Consider the following 19,945-nt stretch of genomic DNA (forward strand, 5'->3'; position numbering starts at 1 on the left):
TCATCTTTAAATTGGGGAAAATAAATAGTACTTCTCTCCATCGTAAGGTTGTTTTGAGGATTAAGTGAGATAATCTGTATGACGTGCACGCTGGAGGATTAGCTGTGTGTATGATCTGAACGAGTGAGCGATACTGTCTGCATCTACGTTAAGGAGTGGTAGATGTGGCTGTGGTGGATGATGCCTGAGAGGGAGAAGGATGGGGTTGGAGAGGTCTGTGGGGCCAGATTATGGAGAGGCCTTACGTGTTACAGGAGAATTAATTTTGTTCTGTAGACGCTGGGGAGGCATTGAAACTTATTAAGGGATAAGATGTGCTTAGATTTCTAGTTTAGAAGAACAGCTCTAGCAGGAGTGTGATGGATTGGAAGGAGGAGACTAGAGGCAGTAATCATGACAAAGGATGGTGAACGGAGGCAGAGACCACAGGGAGAGAGGTGGGAAGTGATTCAGGAAACTCTTCACAGGTTGAATGTCAGGGCCTGGTAACTGATAGATGTCAGGGATGAGCCATGTCCAGGTCTGTACTCTGGAGGTCAAGGTGTTTGTGTGATAATGCTGTTTCACCATAATCAGAAATGGAGGAGGAAGCATGGCTTTGGAGATGAGTTTTCTTTGTGTACTTTAGGTCTGGGGCTTGTCTCAGGAAAGAGACGTGAGTGTGTAGTGTACGGGTGTCAGTGACACAGTGGGATGGGTGACATTGCCCTGAAGGGGTGTGCAGAGGAGGAGGGCCAGCAGAGACGCCCTGGGGGGCAGCAGCACGTAAGGCAGCATTAAAGGCACTCAGAGTGGCGCTGGTAGAAGTGGCTGAGAAGGAAGGGGTGGACGGGGAGGTTGGAGGAGAACGGGAGGAGAGTGCTGAGCAGAGGGTCTCCAGTGGGAGGAGACGCCAGCAGTTCAGGTGCTGCAGAGACCTCGGAGAAGGTGAGGACAGAGGAAGAGGCCTTCGAAGGGCAACGTGGGAGGCCTGGCAACTCTGACAAGGATGGCTTCCATGGTGTGGGCAGGGCGGAGGCCTCGGATGCAGTGACCGGAGGAGAGGAGAGTGCGGAGGTCGGGGCTTCAGGGCTGGCTGCTGCTCTGGGAAGCTTGAAGTGAAGTTTCTCTTCCTGCAAAATGACCAAAATCTTTACTTTTTGAAAAACTTTTGCTTCTCAAAATATTTTATTGTTATGATTTCCTTATTTACTAGAAAGTTGACCCAAAGTATTGGGTTTTGGTATCGGTTTCCCATTCTTGACTCTCCGCTTCTCTCTAGCGCAGTGGTTCTCAACCCTGGCTGTGCTTTAGAGTCCACTGGAGAGCTTTTAAAAAATTCTGACGCCTGAGGTCCACCCCAGAGATTCTGACTTAATTGATCTAGGATGGGGCCCATGCATTGTGCATTTTTGTTTTGGTTTTAAGCTCTCCAGAAGAGTCTAATGTACTGCTAGCCCTTCCATAGTGATACCTTGCTACTGGTGTCACGTAGGAGATAAAGTTACAGATGTGGTGACCAGGAACATCTATACTGTGCAAAGGGAGAGAAGAGCCACGTTCTGCCCTATTAAGCTGGTCTTAGTGTTACACACTTGAAGCCCATGGGTGGAGGCATGAAGTTGTGACAGTCATCTAGAGAGAGCATATTAGGCCAAGGGACAGAGAGTCTGGCTTTGTCACTGACTGAGTCACTGAGTCTTTTTCAGCCTGTGTCTTCATCGGTAAATTGCAGGGACCGTACTAAATAACCTCAGTAGCCCTCCCTGCCCTATAGTTTAATGTCTTGTTAACAGTTCTAGGTCTCGATTTTTAAATGTTTTTAAAGCATAACATTTATAAAGTAAGATTGGAAAGTGTAGAAAAGTATAAAAAAAACCCAAAGTTACACATAATCCAAGGATCAATGTTTATCCACGTAGTTTGATGTACAACATTCTGCTGTAATAGCATACCTGTGTCCCTAGGAGACCTCATATTATAAAAAAACTCCATTGTAAAAATAAATGTTTCAAGGGGAAAAAGAGGCCATGGACTATATTCACAATAAATAAGTGATTTTTCTAATAGGAATATTAATAATAATGATTTTTGTAAAAGAAAAACCCAAAACCAAAATGACAGCACAGAGTGCACACACGAGCACCACAAAAGCTTAACATCCTTGAGCAAAATCAAGTTGGGTGAACTTGCTGTATGCAGCTTTTGTTGGGGAGTGTGGACTTACTTTCTCTATGGCTGCCACAACTTTTAACTTGTATGTTCTTAATACCATTATCCCTAATTGTTTCTGAGAAAGCAAAAGCCACTGAAACAAAGCAGCCATAATACACGCATAATTATTTTCCTACACGCTAATTCCAAATCTCTCTGCAAGTAAATAAGTCATGTTTTGTCCAATTGGAATTATTAAAACTCACGTTGTAAGAGAGATGCCTTTGTTTCTGTTGCCTCTGGGTATTTATGTGCTTGTGTACAGAATTAGCATAACTGTATGTATGCAGTCTCTATCCTGGGAGTTTTGGAGCTAGCTCCCTCCGTTTGAACCTGTCTCTCCAGCTGACAAGCTGTGAGACCTTTACTTAACCTCAGTGAATTACTTACCCTCAGTTTGCTTGTAAGTAAGGTGGGGGTAACCATAGTACCTACAACCTAGAGATAAGACGTGTCCAGTGCTTAGAGCAGTGCCTAGTGATAAATGGTAACCATTTTCAACAGCGGCATATTATACGCCTTCTCCTGTGCTGGGTAAAAATGCCCTGAAACATTTCCTGTGGCTGTATAATATTCTATCCTGTGGACATAACTCTTCCTTTAGTATTGGACATTTATATTGTTCCCAGGATTTTTGCTGGTAGTTTAATTGCAGCATTACATGCGTGTACACACATGCACACACATACAATTTTTAAAAAATCAGTGTATACAAAATGGGTATGTCTAAGACTTCAGGCTTCTAGGATAAGATATTAATAGAGCTTTTTTCGTTTCATTGGGCCATATTCTAGAAAATATTTGGTCATATTCTAGAAAATATCATAGCATGAATTTTTCATTTAGAAAGTTTGAGGCATGATCTTGATGACTTTTTAAAAATGCACTAAATCCTCTTTGTGTGCTGGAGACTGTTACACAAGGTGTTATGGTTCCTCCCTCTAGGATGTGGGAAGTTGAAAGATAGGATGCAGAGGGGTACACAGAGACAAATCAAAAAGGCTTTTGTGGGAAAAGACCTCTAAATGCAGAAGGAAGGAGAGAAAGTAGCATTCACCAAATGCTACTTCTGAGCCTTGTCAGGAAACACAGCCCCTCGGGTTGGTAGCTGGGGATTCTGAAAAAGGCTTAAGCAACATTGGCTTGCTGTTGATTGTCCTGTGGCCAGCTCTGCTGATAGTGACTGTCTTCTCCCTCCCACCTCCTCCTCCCACCCCACCCAGGTCACCACCTATTTGCACAAGGACTACAACAACCTGTGGATTATCAAGAAACATAATACAAACTCAGGTAAAGCGGTAGGGAATTGGCGCTTCTTGTATTATTACTTACTCTGAGCCCTCCTTAACATTTCTCATGCCTCCAAAAGAATGGTACTGGGATGGGCTTTCCTGAGCATTCTTTGCCATCTTTACGGATCTCAGTTATCCTTTCAACAGTTATTTATTGAGCCCCTGCTAAGTTCCAAGGACTGTTGTTGGCATAGGGATAAGCAGTGAGCAAGACAGATAAGATCTCACTCTTAGAGCTGTCTTTTTTTTTTAAATTTTATTTATTTGTTTTTTTGTGGTATGTGGGCCTCTCACTGTTGTGGCCTCTCCCATTGCGGAGCACAGACTCCGGACGCGCAGGCTCAGCGGCCATGGCTCACGGGCCCAGCCGCTCCACGGCATGTGGGATCTTCCTGGACCGGGGCAAGAACCCGTGTCCCCTGCATCGGCAGGCGGACTCTCAACCACTGCTCCACCAGGGAAGCCCCAGAGCTGTCTTTTTTTTAAAATTTTAATTTTATTTATTTTTTTATACAGCAGGTTCTTATTAGTCATCCATTTTATAGACATCAGTGTATACATGTCAATTCCAATCTCCCAATTCATCACACAGCCACTACCACCACCCACCTGCTGCTTTCCCCCCTTGGTGTCCATACGTTTGTTCTCTATGTCTGTGTCTCAATTTCTGCCCTGCAAACTGGTTCATCTGTACCATTTTTCTAGGTTCCACATATATGGGTTAATATATGATATTTGTTTTTCTCTTTCTCACTTACTTCACTCTCTGTGACAGTCTCTAGATCCATCCATGTCTCTACAAATGACCCAATTTCGTTCCTTTTTATGACTGAGTAATATTCTATTGTATATATGTACCACATCTTCTTTATCCATTCATCTGTCGATGGGCATTTAGGTTGCTTCCATGACCTGGCTATTGTAAATAGTGCTTCAGTGAACAGTGGGGTGCATGTGTCTTTTTGAATTATGGTTTTCTCTGGGTATATGCCCAGTAGTGAAATTGCTGGGTCATTTGGTAATTCTATTTTTAGTATTTTAAGGAACCTCCATACTGTTCTCCATAGTGGCTGTATCAATTTACATTCCCACCAGTAGTGCAAGAGGGTTCCTTTTTCTCCACACCTTCTCCAGCATTTGATGTTTGTAGATTTTCTGATGATGCCCATTCTGACCAGTGTGAGGTGATACCTCATTGTAGTTTTTTTTTTTTTTTTTTTTTTTTTTTTTGCGATACGCGGGCCTCTCACTGTTGTGGCCTCTCCCGTTGCGGAGCACAGGCTCCGGACGCACCAGCTCAGCGGCCACGGCTCACGGGCCCAGCCGCTCCGCGGCACGTGGGATCTTCCCGGACCGGGGCACGAACCCGTGTCCCCTGCATCGGCAGGCGGACTCTCGACCACTGCGCCACCAGGGAAGCCCCCTCATTGTAGTTTTGATTTGCATTTCTCAAATAATTAGTGATGTTGAGCAGCTTTTCATGTGCTTCTTGGCCATCTGCATGTCTTCTTTGGAGAAATGTCTCTTTAGGTCTTCTGCCCATTTTTGGATTGGGTTGTTTGTTTTTTTAATATTGAGCTGCATGAGCTGTTTATATATTTTGGAGATTAATCCTTTGTCCACTGATTTGTTTGCAAATATTTTCTCCCATTCTGAGTGTTGTCTTTTCATCTTGTTTGTAGTTTCCTTTGCTTTGCAAAAGCTTTTAAGTTTCATTAGGTCCCATTTGTTTATTTTTGTTTTTATTTCCATTACTCTAGGAGGTGGATCAAAAAAGATCTTGCTGTGATTTATGCCAAAGAGTGTTCTTCCTCTGTTTTTCTCTAAGAGTTTTATAGTGTCCAATCTTACATTTAGGTCTCTAATCCATTTTGAGTTTATTTTTGTTTATGGTGTTAGGGAGTGTTCTAATTTCATTCTTTTACATGTACCTGTCCAATTTTCCCAGCACCACTTATTGAAGAGACTGTCTTTTCTCTGTTGTATATCCTTGCCTCCTTTGTCATAGATTAGATGACCATAGGTGCATGAGTTTATCTCTGGGCTTTTGTTCCTGTTCCATTGATCTATATTTCTGGTTTTGTGCCAGTACCATATTATCTTGATTACTATAGCTTTGTAGTATAGTCTGAAGTCAGGGAGTCTGATTCCTCCAGCTCTGTTTTTTTCCCTCAAGACTGCTTTGGCTATTCGGGGTCTTTAGTGTCTCCATACAAATTTTAAGATTTTTTGTTCTAGTTCTGTAAAGAATGACATTGGTAATTTGATAGGGATTGCATTGAATCTGTAGATTACTTTGAGTAGTATAGTCATTTTCACAATATTGATTCTTCCAATCCAAGAACATGGTATATATCTCTTCATCTGTTTGTATCATCTTTAATTTCTTTCATCAGTGTCTTATAGTTTTCTGCATACAGGTCTTTTGTCTCCCTAGGTAGGTTTATTCCTAGGTATTTTATTCTTTTTGTTGCAGTGGTAAATGGGAATGTTTCCTTAATTTCTCTTTCAGATTTTTCATCATTAGTGTACAGAAATGCAAGAGATTTTTGTACATTAATTTTGTATCCTTCAACTTTTCCAAATTCATTGATTAGCTCTAGTAGTTTTCTGGTGGCATCTTTAGGATTCTCTCTGTGTAGTACCATGTCATCTGCAAACAGTGACAGTTTTACTTCTTCTTTTCCAATTTGTATTTCTTTTTCTTCTCTGATTGCTGTGGCTAGGACTTCCAAGACCATGATGAATAATAGTGGTGAGAGTGGACATCCTTGTCTTGTTCCCAGTCTTAGAAGAAATGCTTTCAGCTTTTCACCATTGAGAATGATGTTTGCTGTGGGTTTGTCGTATGTGGCCTTTATTATGTTGAGGTAGGTTCCCCCTGTGCCCACTTTCTGGAGAGTTTTTATCATAAATGGGTGTTGAATTTTGTCAAAAGCTTTTTCTGCATCTATTGAGATGATCATATGGTTTTCCTCCTTCAGTTTGTTAATATGGTGTATCACATTGATTGATTTGAGTATATTGAAGAATCCTTGCATCCCTGGAATAAATCCCACTTGATCATGGTGTATGATCCTTTCAATGTGTTGTTGGATTCCGTTTGCTAGTACTTTGTTGAGGATTTTTGCATCTATATTCATGAGTGATATTGGTCTGTAATTTTCTTTTTTTGTAGTATCTTTTTCTGGTTTTGGTATCAGGGTGATGGTGGCCTCATAGAATGAGTTTGGGAGTGTTCCTTCCTCTGCCATTTTTTGGAAGAGTTTGAGAAGGATGGGTGTTAGCTCTTCTCTAAATGTTTGATAGAATTCGCCTGTGAAGGCATCTGGTCCTGGACTTTTGTTTGTTGCAAGATTTTTAATCACAGTTTCAATTCCATTACTTGTGATTGGTCTGTTCATATTTTCTATTTCTTCCTGGTTCAGTCTTGGAAGGTTATATGTTTCTAAGAATTTGTCCATTTATTCCACATTGTCCATTTTATTGGCATAGAGTTGCTTGTAGTAGTCTCTTAGGATGCTTTGTATTTCTGTGGTGTCTGTTGTAACTTCTCCTTTTTCATTTTGAATTTTATTGATTTGAGTCCTCTCCCTCTTTTTCTTGATGAGTCTGGCTAATGGTTTATCAATTTTGTTTATCTTCTCAAAGAATGAGCTTTTAGTTTTATTGATCTTTGCTATTGTGTTCTTTGTTTCTATTTCATTTATTTCTGCTCTGATCTTTATGATTTCTTTCCTTCTACTAACTTTGGGTTCTGTTTTCTTCTTCTTTCTCTAGTTTCTTTAGGTGTAAGGTTAGATTGTTTATTTGAGATTTTTCTTGTTTCTTCAGGTAGGCTTGTATTGCTATAAACTTCCCTCTTAGAACTGCTTTTGCTGCGTCCCATAGGTTTTGGATCGTCGTGTTTTCATTGTCATTTGTCTCTAGGTATTTTTTGATTTCCTCTTTGATTTCTTCAGTGATCTCTTGGTTATTTATTAACATACTCTTTAGCCTGCATGTGTTTGTGTTTTTTACAGTTTTTTTCCCTGTAATGGATTTCTAATCTCATAGCATTGTGGTCAGAAAAGATGCTTGATATGATTTCAATTTTCTTAAATTTACTGAGGCTTGATTTGTGACCCAAGATGTGATCTATCCTGGAGAATGTTCTGTGTGCACTTGAGAAGAAAGTTTAATCTGTTTTTGGATGTAATGTCCTATAAATATGAATTAAATCTGTCTGGTCTACTGTGTCATTTAAAGCTTGTGTTTCCTTATTAATTTTCTGTTTGGATGTTCTCTCCATTGGTGTAAGTGAGGTGTTAAAGTCCCCTACTATTATTGTGTTACTGTTGATTTCCCCTTTTATAGCTGTTAGCAGTTGCCTTATGTATTGAGGTGCTCCTATGTTGGGTGCATATATATTTATAATTGTTATATCTTCTTCTCAGATTGATCCCTTGATCATTATGTAGTGTCCTTCCTTGTCTCTTGTAACATTCTTTATTTTCAAGTGTATTTTATCTGATACGAGTATTGCTACTCCAGCTTTCTTTTGATTTTCAAGTGCATGGAATATCTTTTTCCATCCCCTCACTTTCAGTCTGTATGTGGCTCTAGGTCTGAAGTGGGTCTCTTGTAGATAGCATATATATGGGACTCAGACAGCTGAGGCTCAGACTTAATCCAGAAGAGGTTACCTGGACACGTGCCTGGGGCACACTGTGGCTGCTTTCATTTCTGATTTAGAGTACACCAAGCCTTGCAGACCCCAGCATGTAGTACAGCTCAGGTTGTCTGGATGTGATAGAGGGCTGCTGTCCACTGGTCATCCCAGGCCTGGGCCAGTCTCTTGGAGATCTGCAGGCCTTCCAGCCCTGTGGCTGGGCTCATCTAGGCTGGTGCCTGGGACCTCCCTCAATGCCTGCGCATCTGCCTCTGACAGTCCAGGGTGAAGCTCCTCTGAAGCACACCTATCGGGCTCCCACGGCTTTGTGACAAGGGCTATGTCTGATTTTCTGGTTTTTTGGTCAGACAGCTGGCTACCTGCAGACTGTGCCTTTTGCTGCAGCCGAGAAGAGATCAGAACAGAGGGCATCTCCCGCTCACCTTCTGATTGTCTTATGCCATAGGTGTTCTCTCCTCAGCAAACACCACCTGGCTCAGCCTGTCTTGAGTCAGCTGCTCCTGGCCTTTGTGGGGAGGTGGGCAGCTGCTCATCTAAATTTACCTTCTCTGTTCCTTTCCCCACCTTCCCTTATTGTCATGGGTTTTAGGCTTGAAATGTGGCCTACATGACCACTGTCTTTGCATCCTACTCCTCAGTAATATAAATTATGACACCATTGGGCAGGATCTATTTCTGTCCCTTATAGTACTGTTATAGATTGTGTTTTTATTCAACAGGCCAAACATAAGCAGTCTATTGCAATGAGGGGTTCTGAGGGAAGACCAGCTTTACTTCTGAAGTCATGTGGGCATGGACCAAGTCTTTGAACGTCCCTGTACTGTTATTCCACTGTGGCTTCCAGGTTAAGGTGGCTGCATATCACTCCGGTGACTAAGGATTCGTGTGAAGGCAGATCACTACATGCATTCTGGGAAGAGGGAACTGTCTAGACAAAGGTCTTTGTGTTCTTGATGGCCATAAGTGCCCCTCCCCCACAGATCCATATTAAGTAAAACTTCCCTCCCCTTTGACTTATTTGATTTGTCATCTTGCTGATTCTTCTTCTTTTTTAAAAAATTAATTTATTAATTTATTTTGGGCCGTGTTGGGTCTTCGTTGCTGTGTGCACAGGCTTTCTCTAGTTGCGGTGAGCAGGGGCTACTCTTGGTTGTGGTGCATGGGCTTCTCATTGCAGTGGCTTCTTTTGTTGTGGAGCACGGGCTCTAGGGAGCATGGGCTTCAGTAGTTGTGGCACACAGGCTCAGTAGTTGCAGCTTGCAGGCTCAGTGGTTGTGGCTCGTGGGCTCTAGAGCGCAGGCTCAGTAGTTGTGGTGCATGGGCTTAGTTGCTCCGTGGCATGTGGGATCTTCCCGGATCAGGGATCGAACCTGTGTCCCCTGCATTGGCAGGTGGATTCTTAACCACTGTGCCACCAGGGAAGTCCTGCTTATTCTTCTTAAGAGACCTTAGAAGGCAGCGCAGGAATGGGCATTTCTATAGTTGAGTTCTCTAATTCTCTTGAGAGCCAGTGATTTGTCCTGGCAGATTTGTCTTTCCTGACCTTGAGTGTTAGTGTCCACTGCCTGGGACAGAAATTTGCAAGGACTTTCTGTATTGCTGTGATTACTGCCAACTCCTTTTCCACTGTCATCACTTTTCTAGATCCTCACTGGTCTTGACTTCTTGACGATACAGAAGTAATTCTTTTTCATCATTTTCTTTGCCTCACGTTTATCAAGTCTATTGCCAGAGACAAGATAATCACTGGCAAAATATGCAGGGTTTAACATTTGATTTTGAAGAGAGCTGGTCAAATGGTCTTTTGCATGGAATTAATATTTGTAAGACTATATTTTTACTTCTAAAAGGAAAATCTTATTATTTAGCTTCCTAGCTTAAAAATCCTCTAGTGGGAGCTTCAGTGCTTGTCAGATAAAGGCCACATTTCCTAGCATGGCATACACAGTATGGCCCCACTTGTCCACACCCTCACCTATGCCCACTCTCCTCCCTGCCCGCCCTCCCTAACCATGTGAATTAATTTGCCACTGATTCAGATGAGTTTTGCTCTTTCATACCTCTGTGGCCTTTCCCCACTTGTTCACCTGACGAGTTCTCCCTCTCCTTTGAGAGTCTTTTCAGTCATTATCTCTGGGACACCCTTCCCTCATCCTCCGAGACAGTTCGCTTTGGTCCCACAGCACTCTATCAGTACCTCATGCACATACCACGTTGTACTATAACTCTTTACCAGTAAGCCCTTGATTAATGCTAGCTTAATGAGTGAACGGTTTCAGATATCAATGCTTGTTTCTTCTTGACAGATCCCCTAGACCCTTCACTCCCGGTGGAGTTTGTAAGACATGGAGACGTCATTCGACTAGAACACAAAGAGTAAGTAAATTTGCTGTTTGGGATAAATGAGTGGCATGAGCATCAAAGGTACAGAGCTCTTTTAAGCTGGAAATAAACAGAAGTCACATGTGGATGAGGCTCTAGTAAATGGAACAAGGCTGCTGTGCTAGAATGGGAGGATGATTACTTTGCCTATTTTGGCTTTGGGAAGCTTTGGATTTTGAAGGTACCTTTCAACTGCCCTTTTCCTAGGGGGAAGAAAGAAAAAAATTGAGTTGCCCAAAGCTTCTTCTTAAGGGGCTGCCTTTAGAAAAGTATAGGAGTCCGTTTCTGAATATGGCAAACTGGTTCATTTAACCAGTGTTCTCACTGAAAATGACTAAAAATGCTGGAAAATGTAGAAACATCTTCTTAAAAGCATAAAGAACTGACAAGATAGTAAGGAGTTACTAGGTCAAAATCTCAGTGAAAGGGGGAATCCAGGGAAAAAGTGGGACACTGTGGCCACTTCTGCCTTGAACCCACAATCTTGAGTTTTGATTTTTGGGTTTTGACTGCCTCTAGAGAGAAGAAGTTTTGAAGTCAAAGCTCTAGGCTCACCCAAAGTGGTAAATTATTGTGATCTTCCCCCAAATTTGTAACTCCCAAAGGCTTAGGGTTAGGATAAATCCACCCCATCTACCTATATCCAGAGTGTGTTTGGGAGAGCAGGGCGGGGGGTGAGGTTGATGGGGACACGAAATCTGGTTCCTGAGAAGTTGTAATTACCAGTTGATCTTCACATAGATTTGCAACCCAAATTCATTTCACCTGGATGGTCTCAAAATCTTCAGGCCATGAATTTAAATGAACATGGTCCTAAGACTATGGTAATGTTCCCTAGGTGCCTGGCTAAAAGCAAATGTTAATCCTCTTTTAGGAAAGATGTGGTTATCCATTCCTATAAATAGTTTTTCAGTGACAGTGAATAGTACACAGTAAAAAATAACTAAGCACACAAGGAAATAGGGCACCATGTGCAAGAATGAACAGGAAAAATAAGCAACAGAAGCAGCCCTGCAAAAATTTCATATGAATTGTCAGATACAGAATTTTTCTTTTTAATCAGGGATTTTTTATTTTTATTTTTTTGCGGTACGCGGGCCTCTCACTGTTCTGGCCTTTCCTGTTGTGGAGCACAGGCTCCGGACGCACAGGCTCAGCGGTCATGGCTCATGGGCCCAGCCGCTCCGCGCCACGTGGGATCTTCCTGGACCGGGGCACTAACCCGCGTGCCCTGCATTGGCAGGCGGACTCTCAACCACTGTGCCACCAGGGAAGCCCCAGGGATTTTTTAATATACATATAGAAAAGCTATGAGTAATGTTTTTCCCTAGTCAGTGAGATTATGGATACTTAAAATTTTAAATTTATTATTATTAAATAAATTTTATTTTTTAAATAAATTAAAATTTATTAACTAAATTTTATTTTTGCAAATTTCCAATATTTTTATAACAAACTGATTACTTGTTATGGATAAAAGTAAGGATTATTACAAAAAGTACAAAGTAAAATCTAAATTAAACCCTCCACCTCCCCCACATATCCCCACTTTGTAAAACTGGTGATAGGAGTAGAAAGCACAGATGGTAGGGAGGCAGTTTACCTAACTCAGGCATACGTAGATTACAAATTTTAATTTTCTTCTCCCTAAACCTGCCTCATAAGTCAGGCTAGCTTGTCTCAAAGCCACCAATGTGTTCAGTCATTCCCCTGCCCCCCACCTGAAGTTGTGGGGTGAACAGGAAGTGAAGCCCCTTTCTTGGCATATGGTCCAGTACTCCTACCATCTGTCCCTCCCGATATGTTGGATTTAATGGTTTGGATTCTAATTTTTCTTATCCAAACAGATGACTCTGAGTAGCCTTGGTAAAAGAAGAAACATTGCACATCTCTTTTCTTCAGGATAGTGGCACTTCTCTCTTTTAATTTCTAGGACTTCTCGGAACTTGCACAGTCACTATCACGAGGCCCCCCTGACCCGGAAGCACTATCAGGTCACAGGCTATGGCATAGTAAGTGAGCCACTCGAGTGTTGAGCAGGATGTCAAAAACTGTGGGGCCTGGCTCAGGGCCAGGTGGCGGAACACATCCTCTCCAGAATTCTGGAATGTTCCTAACGATTGGCTGCACAGGGACTCTTAACATTTAGGAACTTTCTGGCTAGGCTTTTTGCTGTGGGAAAGGCAGCCTATGAAGTCTATTTGTTTCCATCTCTTGCCTCCCATAATTACCATGCCATTTTTATGTTCTGACACTTAATAAATGTCAAATATGAATACTGTAAGGGTCTCTTTTAAAATCATATTATACTTAGAAGCCACAGGGCCACAATATGACCCCAGATGAATATACAAGTTTATCCTTTGCCAGATCCCAAATTCTCATTGGCTTTATTTTTAAGGATTACTTCCCTGTTCCACAGAGGGATATTGTCCACATTGCTTTGGAATTTTACTGCCTTGGGGTGGATGCAGTTAATAGAGGAAGCTCTATGAGTATTTATGGCTTGGGGAGTAATTTGAAAACAGAAACAACTAGTGGGAAAGTAGATTTATGACTATCTGTTACGTTCCCTTCCAAGGGCTTTGGTGCTTCAGTAAAGATTCTGGGTTCCTTAAGGTGGAATTCCCAACCCTCTTTCTATTTGCTCATCCCACATTATACTAGAGCCAAGACTCTGAACTTCATCTTTTTCTGGTGGGCATTCCCTGAGGAGAATTAGACACAACTGTCTTGATTTCCACAGTACGATATCTAGGCCAGACCTTTCTTCGATGAGTGAGTTGTCCCCATGGCCACAGTAATGGATGCAAATAGCCCAAATTTATTTCTGTTGGCACACAGTGATGTCTTGAGTTTAGTTTAAGGGCAAAAACATTTATTTAGAACTTAAACTCAAGTTCTATAAAGTGAAGAATTAGACTTCAGGTTCCAGGAATTATACTACTTTTCTTGGTTGTAATAGCGAGTGCTGGGGCAATGGCAGTCACTTGGTATATTTCCATGGCGTCTTGTTCCCGTTCCCATCTCAATCATTTAGGCCAGTTTGGTCTTTGACCAAATTGTAACATGATGCCATCTGAAAGGGTGACCATCTCCCTTTTCTGATACGTCTTCTCTAAAGTCATCTTACTTTCTTTGTATTTTTGTCTTGATTTATGTGGCAGAATGGGACAGGAGACTCAAATGACTTCTGGCGGATTGAGGTTGTAAACAGAAAATTTGGAAACCGAATCAAAGTGCTGAGAAGTCGAATTCGCCTTATCCATCTGGTGACAGGTTGTGTCCTGGGCTCCTCGGGAAAGGTCCTGCCCAAGTGGTGAGTCTCTGGAGTTTTGATGTCCTGTTAGTGGCTCATGCTTTTCCTTTCACACTACAAGGAGTGTATCAAAAACTTCCATTTCACAATGGTTGATGTTCACCTCAGGTTTGCTTTTTCTTTGTGGTGGATGGAGGGAGGAGAGGCATCAGGAGTTTTATGGAGCCCAGAGCTCCAGAGTTCCTTTGGTGTTTCATGTGTTGTAATAGTTGAGCATTTGTGCATCTGGCTTGTGATAACTCTCTGGATCTATGTCTCTTTCTAAAATGGGAATGTTGTGAGCTAGACTCCTCCTAGGACAGTTGTGGAATATAGAAGTGTGAGGCTGAAAAAAGCATGGCCACTGGGTTGGAAAGAGAGGGGCGCCGTAGATTGAAGAGCAGTTGGCAGTGTTACTCTCCGGTGGGTTTCAGGTCTTCTGAGAGACATCTGTGACTACTTTTCACAGGGGCTGGGAGCAGCTGGAAGTCACCTGCACTCCATACCTAAAGGAAACCCTCAACTCCATCTGGAATGTGGAAGACCATATCAATCCCAAACGTGAGTGAGGCCATGTCCTGGGCTGGCTCTGAAGGGAACATTTCTAACTAACTCTCATCTTAGGAAAAGAAACCTTTACAGACTCTGCTGCCACTTTATCTTATTGGTGCCATTTTCTTCCTTTTTTAAACCTAATCTCTTCATATGAATTGTCTAGATAGGGAGCTCCTTTTTTCTCCCCATCCACTTAAACTTCCCGTCCTCTTTAAACTCCTCTGCCTAAAGCGACCAACGAACGACCTCACTCGGGGCCAGAGCTGCTTGTCTCTGGTCACTTTCCTTGCCTCCTGCTGGATATGACTCTCTTGCCACCTGTAATGCAGGTCCATCTGCTTGCCTCCCGGGCTATTCTATCCCCTCTGTGGTTACCTCCCTACCCTCAAGGCTTAGAGCAGGCCGGTGCTTTCCCTTTCCGCCCCTGTGTGGGCTCCTCCCCTCCCCACATCCAGCCAAGGCTTGTACAGAAAGCAGTGGCTGCAGCCCTTCATCTGATCCCCATATTTATACTACCAGGCTCCAATGGACATTTCCACTCCCGTGTCATCTTCAGCTCAACGAGTGTCTGGATTCATCACCTGTCCTCTTAAGCTACCCCCTTCGCGCTTCTGCTCGATTTCTCCTCTTCATGCTTCCCATTTCATTCTTTTTACCACCTCATTTAACCAACCAGCTAATTAACTGAGTAATTAAACAGCTCTTTGTTTAGATGCTGGGAGCCATGTGGGGCCCTGGGGATGCCTTGGTGAATGAGACAGGCTCTGTCACTGTCCCCACAGCCCTGCCTCGCGGGGGGAGCAGCCTTTGAGGGAGCAGCGTCATGAAGGCTGGCGGTGCCGAGGGCTGTGGGAGCTCCGGGGCCCAGGGCTCTTCATCTCTTGCCATTGCCTCCCTCCGAATATCTGCTGAGTGCTTAATACGTGCTGAGTGAATGATCGAGAATCCTTCTGTCTCCTCAACACTCTCACCTGCTTGTTAGCTTGTCAGGAAGGCTACACTCAGACCCTGACAACAGTGTGGATACCATGGACAGACAGCCACGAGGAGGGGGTGTGTGAGAAAGGTTTACGCCTCTGTCATTTCTTTTTCTAGTGCCAAACATCAGCCTGGACGTGCTGCAGCCCAGTTTTCCTGAGATATTGCTGGAGGCCCACATGGTGATGATCCGGGTACTGTGGCCCCTTCGCATTTGGTGGCTTCTCTAAGAGCTCTTGGGCATCCACAGATTTGGATCATGGATCAGTAACCATGGTATAGACCCACTGCCCCCTTGTGGAGGACTTAGAAAGTGTCTGCACCTATACTGGCTTACTTGGTCTTCAGAGGCATTGAATGGTGGTGGCGATGATGGTGACGGTAATGCTGATGAACACTTATGTAGCTCGTACGTGCCAGGCACTACTCTAAGCACTGCACGTATATTAACTTAATACTTATTACAGTCCTCCAGAGATGATCGTTCCCAGTTTACAGATGAGGGAATTGAGGCACAGAGGTTAAGGAGCTTGCCCAGGGTCACACAGCTAAATGTAAGAGGTGGATCCAGGCCTTCAGAGTCAGTGCTAGTTACCACTACACTCCCCTGCCTCTAGGTGATTCTCACATCTGTTGAAGTGGCAGAGCTCCTGAAAATCATAGTGCCCTTGGTTGAAAATCATGAGACGCTGATGGGTGATTCCATCATATGAAATTAGGATTAGTTAGGATGAACAGCTAATTTGAGTGTGTTGTTTATATGCAGCATAATATCCCAACCAAGAGCCCACTCAGGTTCCCAGACAGAAACAAACTGTTTAGGGGGCATGGTTGATTCTTTTTAAGGTTTTAAAGACTCATCGTTTGTACTCTCTATTGTTAGTAGCTGACAGCTGACATCAAAGGTTTAAGAACAATTGAGAGAAAAAAAATCTTTAAATTGAGAAAGTTCTACCTAGTAGCTTAAAGTTTCCCCTGTGAATTGGAAAAACCCTGATGTGGTTGGTCTTGACGTTGAGGGGGAAACCTATTTACTTTGGCTTCTGGGAAACCAGTGTTCTGCAGGAACGATGTTTAAGAATCACGGTATCTCAAGCCAGGTTCGTGTATCTGTGCAGGGTTGCAGAGAGGTGTAGCAGTTGTTATTTTTTCCCCTGGTGAGCCATTGTCAATTGGTCTTTCCTGGAAGTGATTATGTACTCAGTAAATATGGTTGACTTATTTCAACAGATTAAATTTAAAAATTCAAATTTTGTCATTTCTGCACATTGGGAGGTGATGAGTTGACAATAAGCAATCTCTGGGACCCTTCTTCTCTGACTCTCTGCTTGTAGCTGTCACTCTGGCCTGATGACATAGTTCTTTTGAATATGTGCCTGTCAGTCAAAATATCATTTTAGATCTGGGTAGAATTTTAAGACTAAGTCTAAATAAATAGTCTCATTTTTCCTTTCATTATCTAAGAGGTAGAGTCAAAGAAGAAAAGGGACATAAGGAACCTTTCTTATTCAACTGATGTAGAGTCAGGATGGGGAGAGAGATCAAAATTGTCTGGACTATAGAAACTGCAGGGGACAGGGCTTCTGCTCGCTGAGCAGAGGACCTAAGGCCTGGGCGGAGAAGGCCGCCCAGCCTGCTGAAGTTAGCTGGAATAAGCCCACTAGGCGTTAAGCATAGAGAACAATGTACAGATACACATGCCTATAATGGTTACAGATTTTCCTTCCTTCCGTTTCTTGGTTTACTAAAGGAGCTGGATTTCTTAAGAGTTTAATGTGTAGGATGCCCTTGGCTTGTTATAGCTCTGGCTGGAGTCCCTGGGTTTGGAACTGGACGGTACTGGTTTGACGGAATTGATTTTCCTCAGCAGCTGCTCTGGGGTCCAGAATGATTCATTCTTCATTCAAAGGCCCTTCAGATGGCCATAATGGTCCAGGGGCTGTGCAGCTGACCCCTTTGGGTGTGACACCCCACTGGCACTTTTAACCCTGGAGGATCAATCCAGCCACCGTTGGGAGGCCTGCAAATGATTCCCAAGACCTCAAGGAGTTGGGTTAGTAAGGCACTGGGTGGTGGTTCACTGAACCAGACCTGGATCTTTCTTGGGCTAGGCCAGTGGTTCTCAATAGAGGGCGATTTTTGCCTCTGAGGGGATATTTAACAATGTCTGGAGACATTTTCGGCTGGCATCATGGAGGGGTAGGAATGCTTCTGGCATCTAGTGAGTAGAGGCGAGGGAGGCTAAACACCCTACACTGCACAGGCCAGCCCACACCAGAGATTTCTCCAGCCCCAAATGTCAATAGTGCCAAGGTGGAGAAACCCCAGCCCAACTCCTAGCACCTCACTCCCCTTCTTGGGAATGACTTCTCAGTCTGTCCTGATGATGAGGCTGACGCCATCCTGCTGGGTAGGATCCAGGATCCTGCTCCTTTTCCTTCTTGTTTTAGCAAAGGCCTGATTTTGCCATTTAGAGACAGGTTGCTGAATATTCTTGGCTGTTGGACTAAATGGGCTGTGTCTGGGTCCTTCAGGCTAAGGTGTGCATTCTCAACCAGAGAGAGCGATATCGCTCCCAGGGGGTAAAACGTATTCTTGGAGGGTGGGAAAAAAAACCAACAACCCTTAACTTTTTAATGTATAAAGCACAGGTATTCCTGCATTATGTAAACAGATATACAGAATAGCTATGGTATTAAAATGTCATGAGGGGACTTATTGTGGTGATTGTTTTGCAATATATACAAATATTAAATCCTTATGTTGTATATCTGAAACGAATATGTTATATATGAATTATACCTCAATAAAAATTTCTTTAAAGTGTCATGGCTGGGGAGTGTTTAGGGAATAGATGTCTTAAAAAGGTTGAGTGGGGGCAGGCAATAATGGGAAAAAACGCTGAGAAACACGAGGCTAAAGTAACTTTTTCAAAGTCCAGGAACTTAGAGTTTCTGGGTTTGTGTTTGAAATTGACCTTCCAAGGGAACAAGCAAGTCAGCCCTGATTTTATATGCCCCTCCTCATCCTCTTGACACCTTATCCTTGGCCTGGAGATGGATGTGTATTTTGTGCCTGTGGGAAACAAGTCTCCCATTCCTCTTTCTCTCGAGCAGAGAGGGTCTGAACGGACTGTCTTTGCTGGGATATGGAGGCTTGCTTGTTGGGAAAAGTCAGTCAGTGTTTGTGAGCAGGTGGGCAGTGACTGAGAATGAGTGCCTGATTCTTCCCTGCAAGGGAAGGAGAGGGGAGAGGGTTTCTCTTGACACCTGGCCACACATCAGATCCCCGTCCCTCACGTTCCTGTCGGCCTTCTAGAGCTCGGCTTTGACTAGTTTTTCTTTGCCACTCTCCTGCAGGGGAACAATGGCCTCAAACCCAAAGACAACGAGTTCACGTCCAAACCCTGGCACTGGCCTATCAACTATCAGGTAGGGCCCGAGGCAAGAAAGAGGGCGTTGAGATTTGGTGGACGTGGGGTGCGCTTGGGGGGCAGGGCGCGGCCTCGCCTGGCTCGGGGTGGCCAGAGGCGGGCTCTGTCTTCTGCCCCGATTCGGATCAGCCTTCCCAGGGAGCTCCCGTAGGATGCGCCCACTCCAAGCCTCCCGTCAGGGCTCCCTGTCCACGAAGGGTGACCCGTCTTCCTCCTCCCGGAGCTCGCGTGGCTGGGAGGAGCTAAGCTCTGGGCCAGCAGCGTGTCCTCTGCTCCACAGGGCCTGCGCTTCTCAGGGATCAATGACACCGACTTCCGAGTGTATCTGCTCGGCAACCCGGTGAGTGCCCCGCGCACCGCGCTTTGGGCCCTGAGCTGTGCCCGTGGAGAGCTGCTGCTTTCCCTCACCCTCCTGTTCTCGTTTCCCCGCAGGTGGTTTGGTGGCTGAATCTGCTGAGCATCGCCCTCTACCTCCTCTCAGGGAGCATCTTTGCTGTGGCTGTGCAGAGAGGGGCACGTCTGCCTGCCGAGGTTGAAGGTCAGGTCCCTGGGCTCTCCCGCCCGCCCACCTAGCAGTCAGGAGGGCACCTGCACTGGGGGAGGGCCCGCCTGCTGATGGGCCATCCTTTGCCTTTCCCTCCCCTTCTTCCCTTCTCTTTTGCTTTTTAGAACTCAGTCACCAAATGCCCAGTGCTGTGTTAAACACTACATCCTCCCAACAACCCTATAAAGTAGAGTTTATTACTCCTGCTTTGTGGGTTAGGAAATCAAGGCACAAAGAGGTTAAGAAACTTGTCCCAGTAAGGGATAGAACGGAGGTTCACACCCAAGTGGACTGAGTTCAGAGCCTTCACTTTTGACCTCTATGCTCTACGCAGAGCTGCCCACCTTTTCTCTTCTGCCCCTTCCTCGTCCCATGGCCCTGTCCTCTAGTCACGTAGAGAGCAGCCCCCAGGCCGTGGGCCACAGCATCTGAGACATTCACACGGGCTCTCTCTGCCTCTGCAGCTCTGCGTCTGAACAGACATAGTCCCAGACCGCCCCCTCTCCCACCTCCATCCTTACCTCTGCCCGCACCCCCGCCCCGTCTGCTGCTGCAAAGACCTGCATGATAGCAGAGATGTGGGAGCTGGAGCTGGAGG

At 44.2% G+C, this 19,945-nt stretch overlaps 1 protein-coding gene across 1 annotated transcript in view; it reads left to right on the forward strand.

Annotated features, from left to right (window-relative positions):
* POMT2 (protein O-mannosyltransferase 2) overlaps nucleotides 1-19,945 on the forward strand; it is a 48,594-nt gene that overhangs the window by 24,477 nt on the left and 4,172 nt on the right. Inside the window, exons 10-18 of the mRNA XM_059057625.2 lie at nucleotides 3,417-3,483; nucleotides 10,464-10,533; nucleotides 12,473-12,551; nucleotides 13,707-13,858; nucleotides 14,307-14,398; nucleotides 15,488-15,564; nucleotides 18,730-18,801; nucleotides 19,084-19,143; nucleotides 19,236-19,341. Of these exons, the coding sequence (XP_058913608.1) occupies nucleotides 3,417-3,483; nucleotides 10,464-10,533; nucleotides 12,473-12,551; nucleotides 13,707-13,858; nucleotides 14,307-14,398; nucleotides 15,488-15,564; nucleotides 18,730-18,801; nucleotides 19,084-19,143; nucleotides 19,236-19,341 (775 nt within the window). The remainder of the gene's footprint in view (nucleotides 1-3,416; nucleotides 3,484-10,463; nucleotides 10,534-12,472; nucleotides 12,552-13,706; nucleotides 13,859-14,306; nucleotides 14,399-15,487; nucleotides 15,565-18,729; nucleotides 18,802-19,083; nucleotides 19,144-19,235; nucleotides 19,342-19,945) is intronic.

This window comes from Kogia breviceps, chromosome 3, assembly GCF_026419965.1.
Source record: "Kogia breviceps isolate mKogBre1 chromosome 3, mKogBre1 haplotype 1, whole genome shotgun sequence".
In the NCBI taxonomy this organism is placed as follows: domain Eukaryota; kingdom Metazoa; phylum Chordata; class Mammalia; order Artiodactyla; family Physeteridae; genus Kogia; species Kogia breviceps.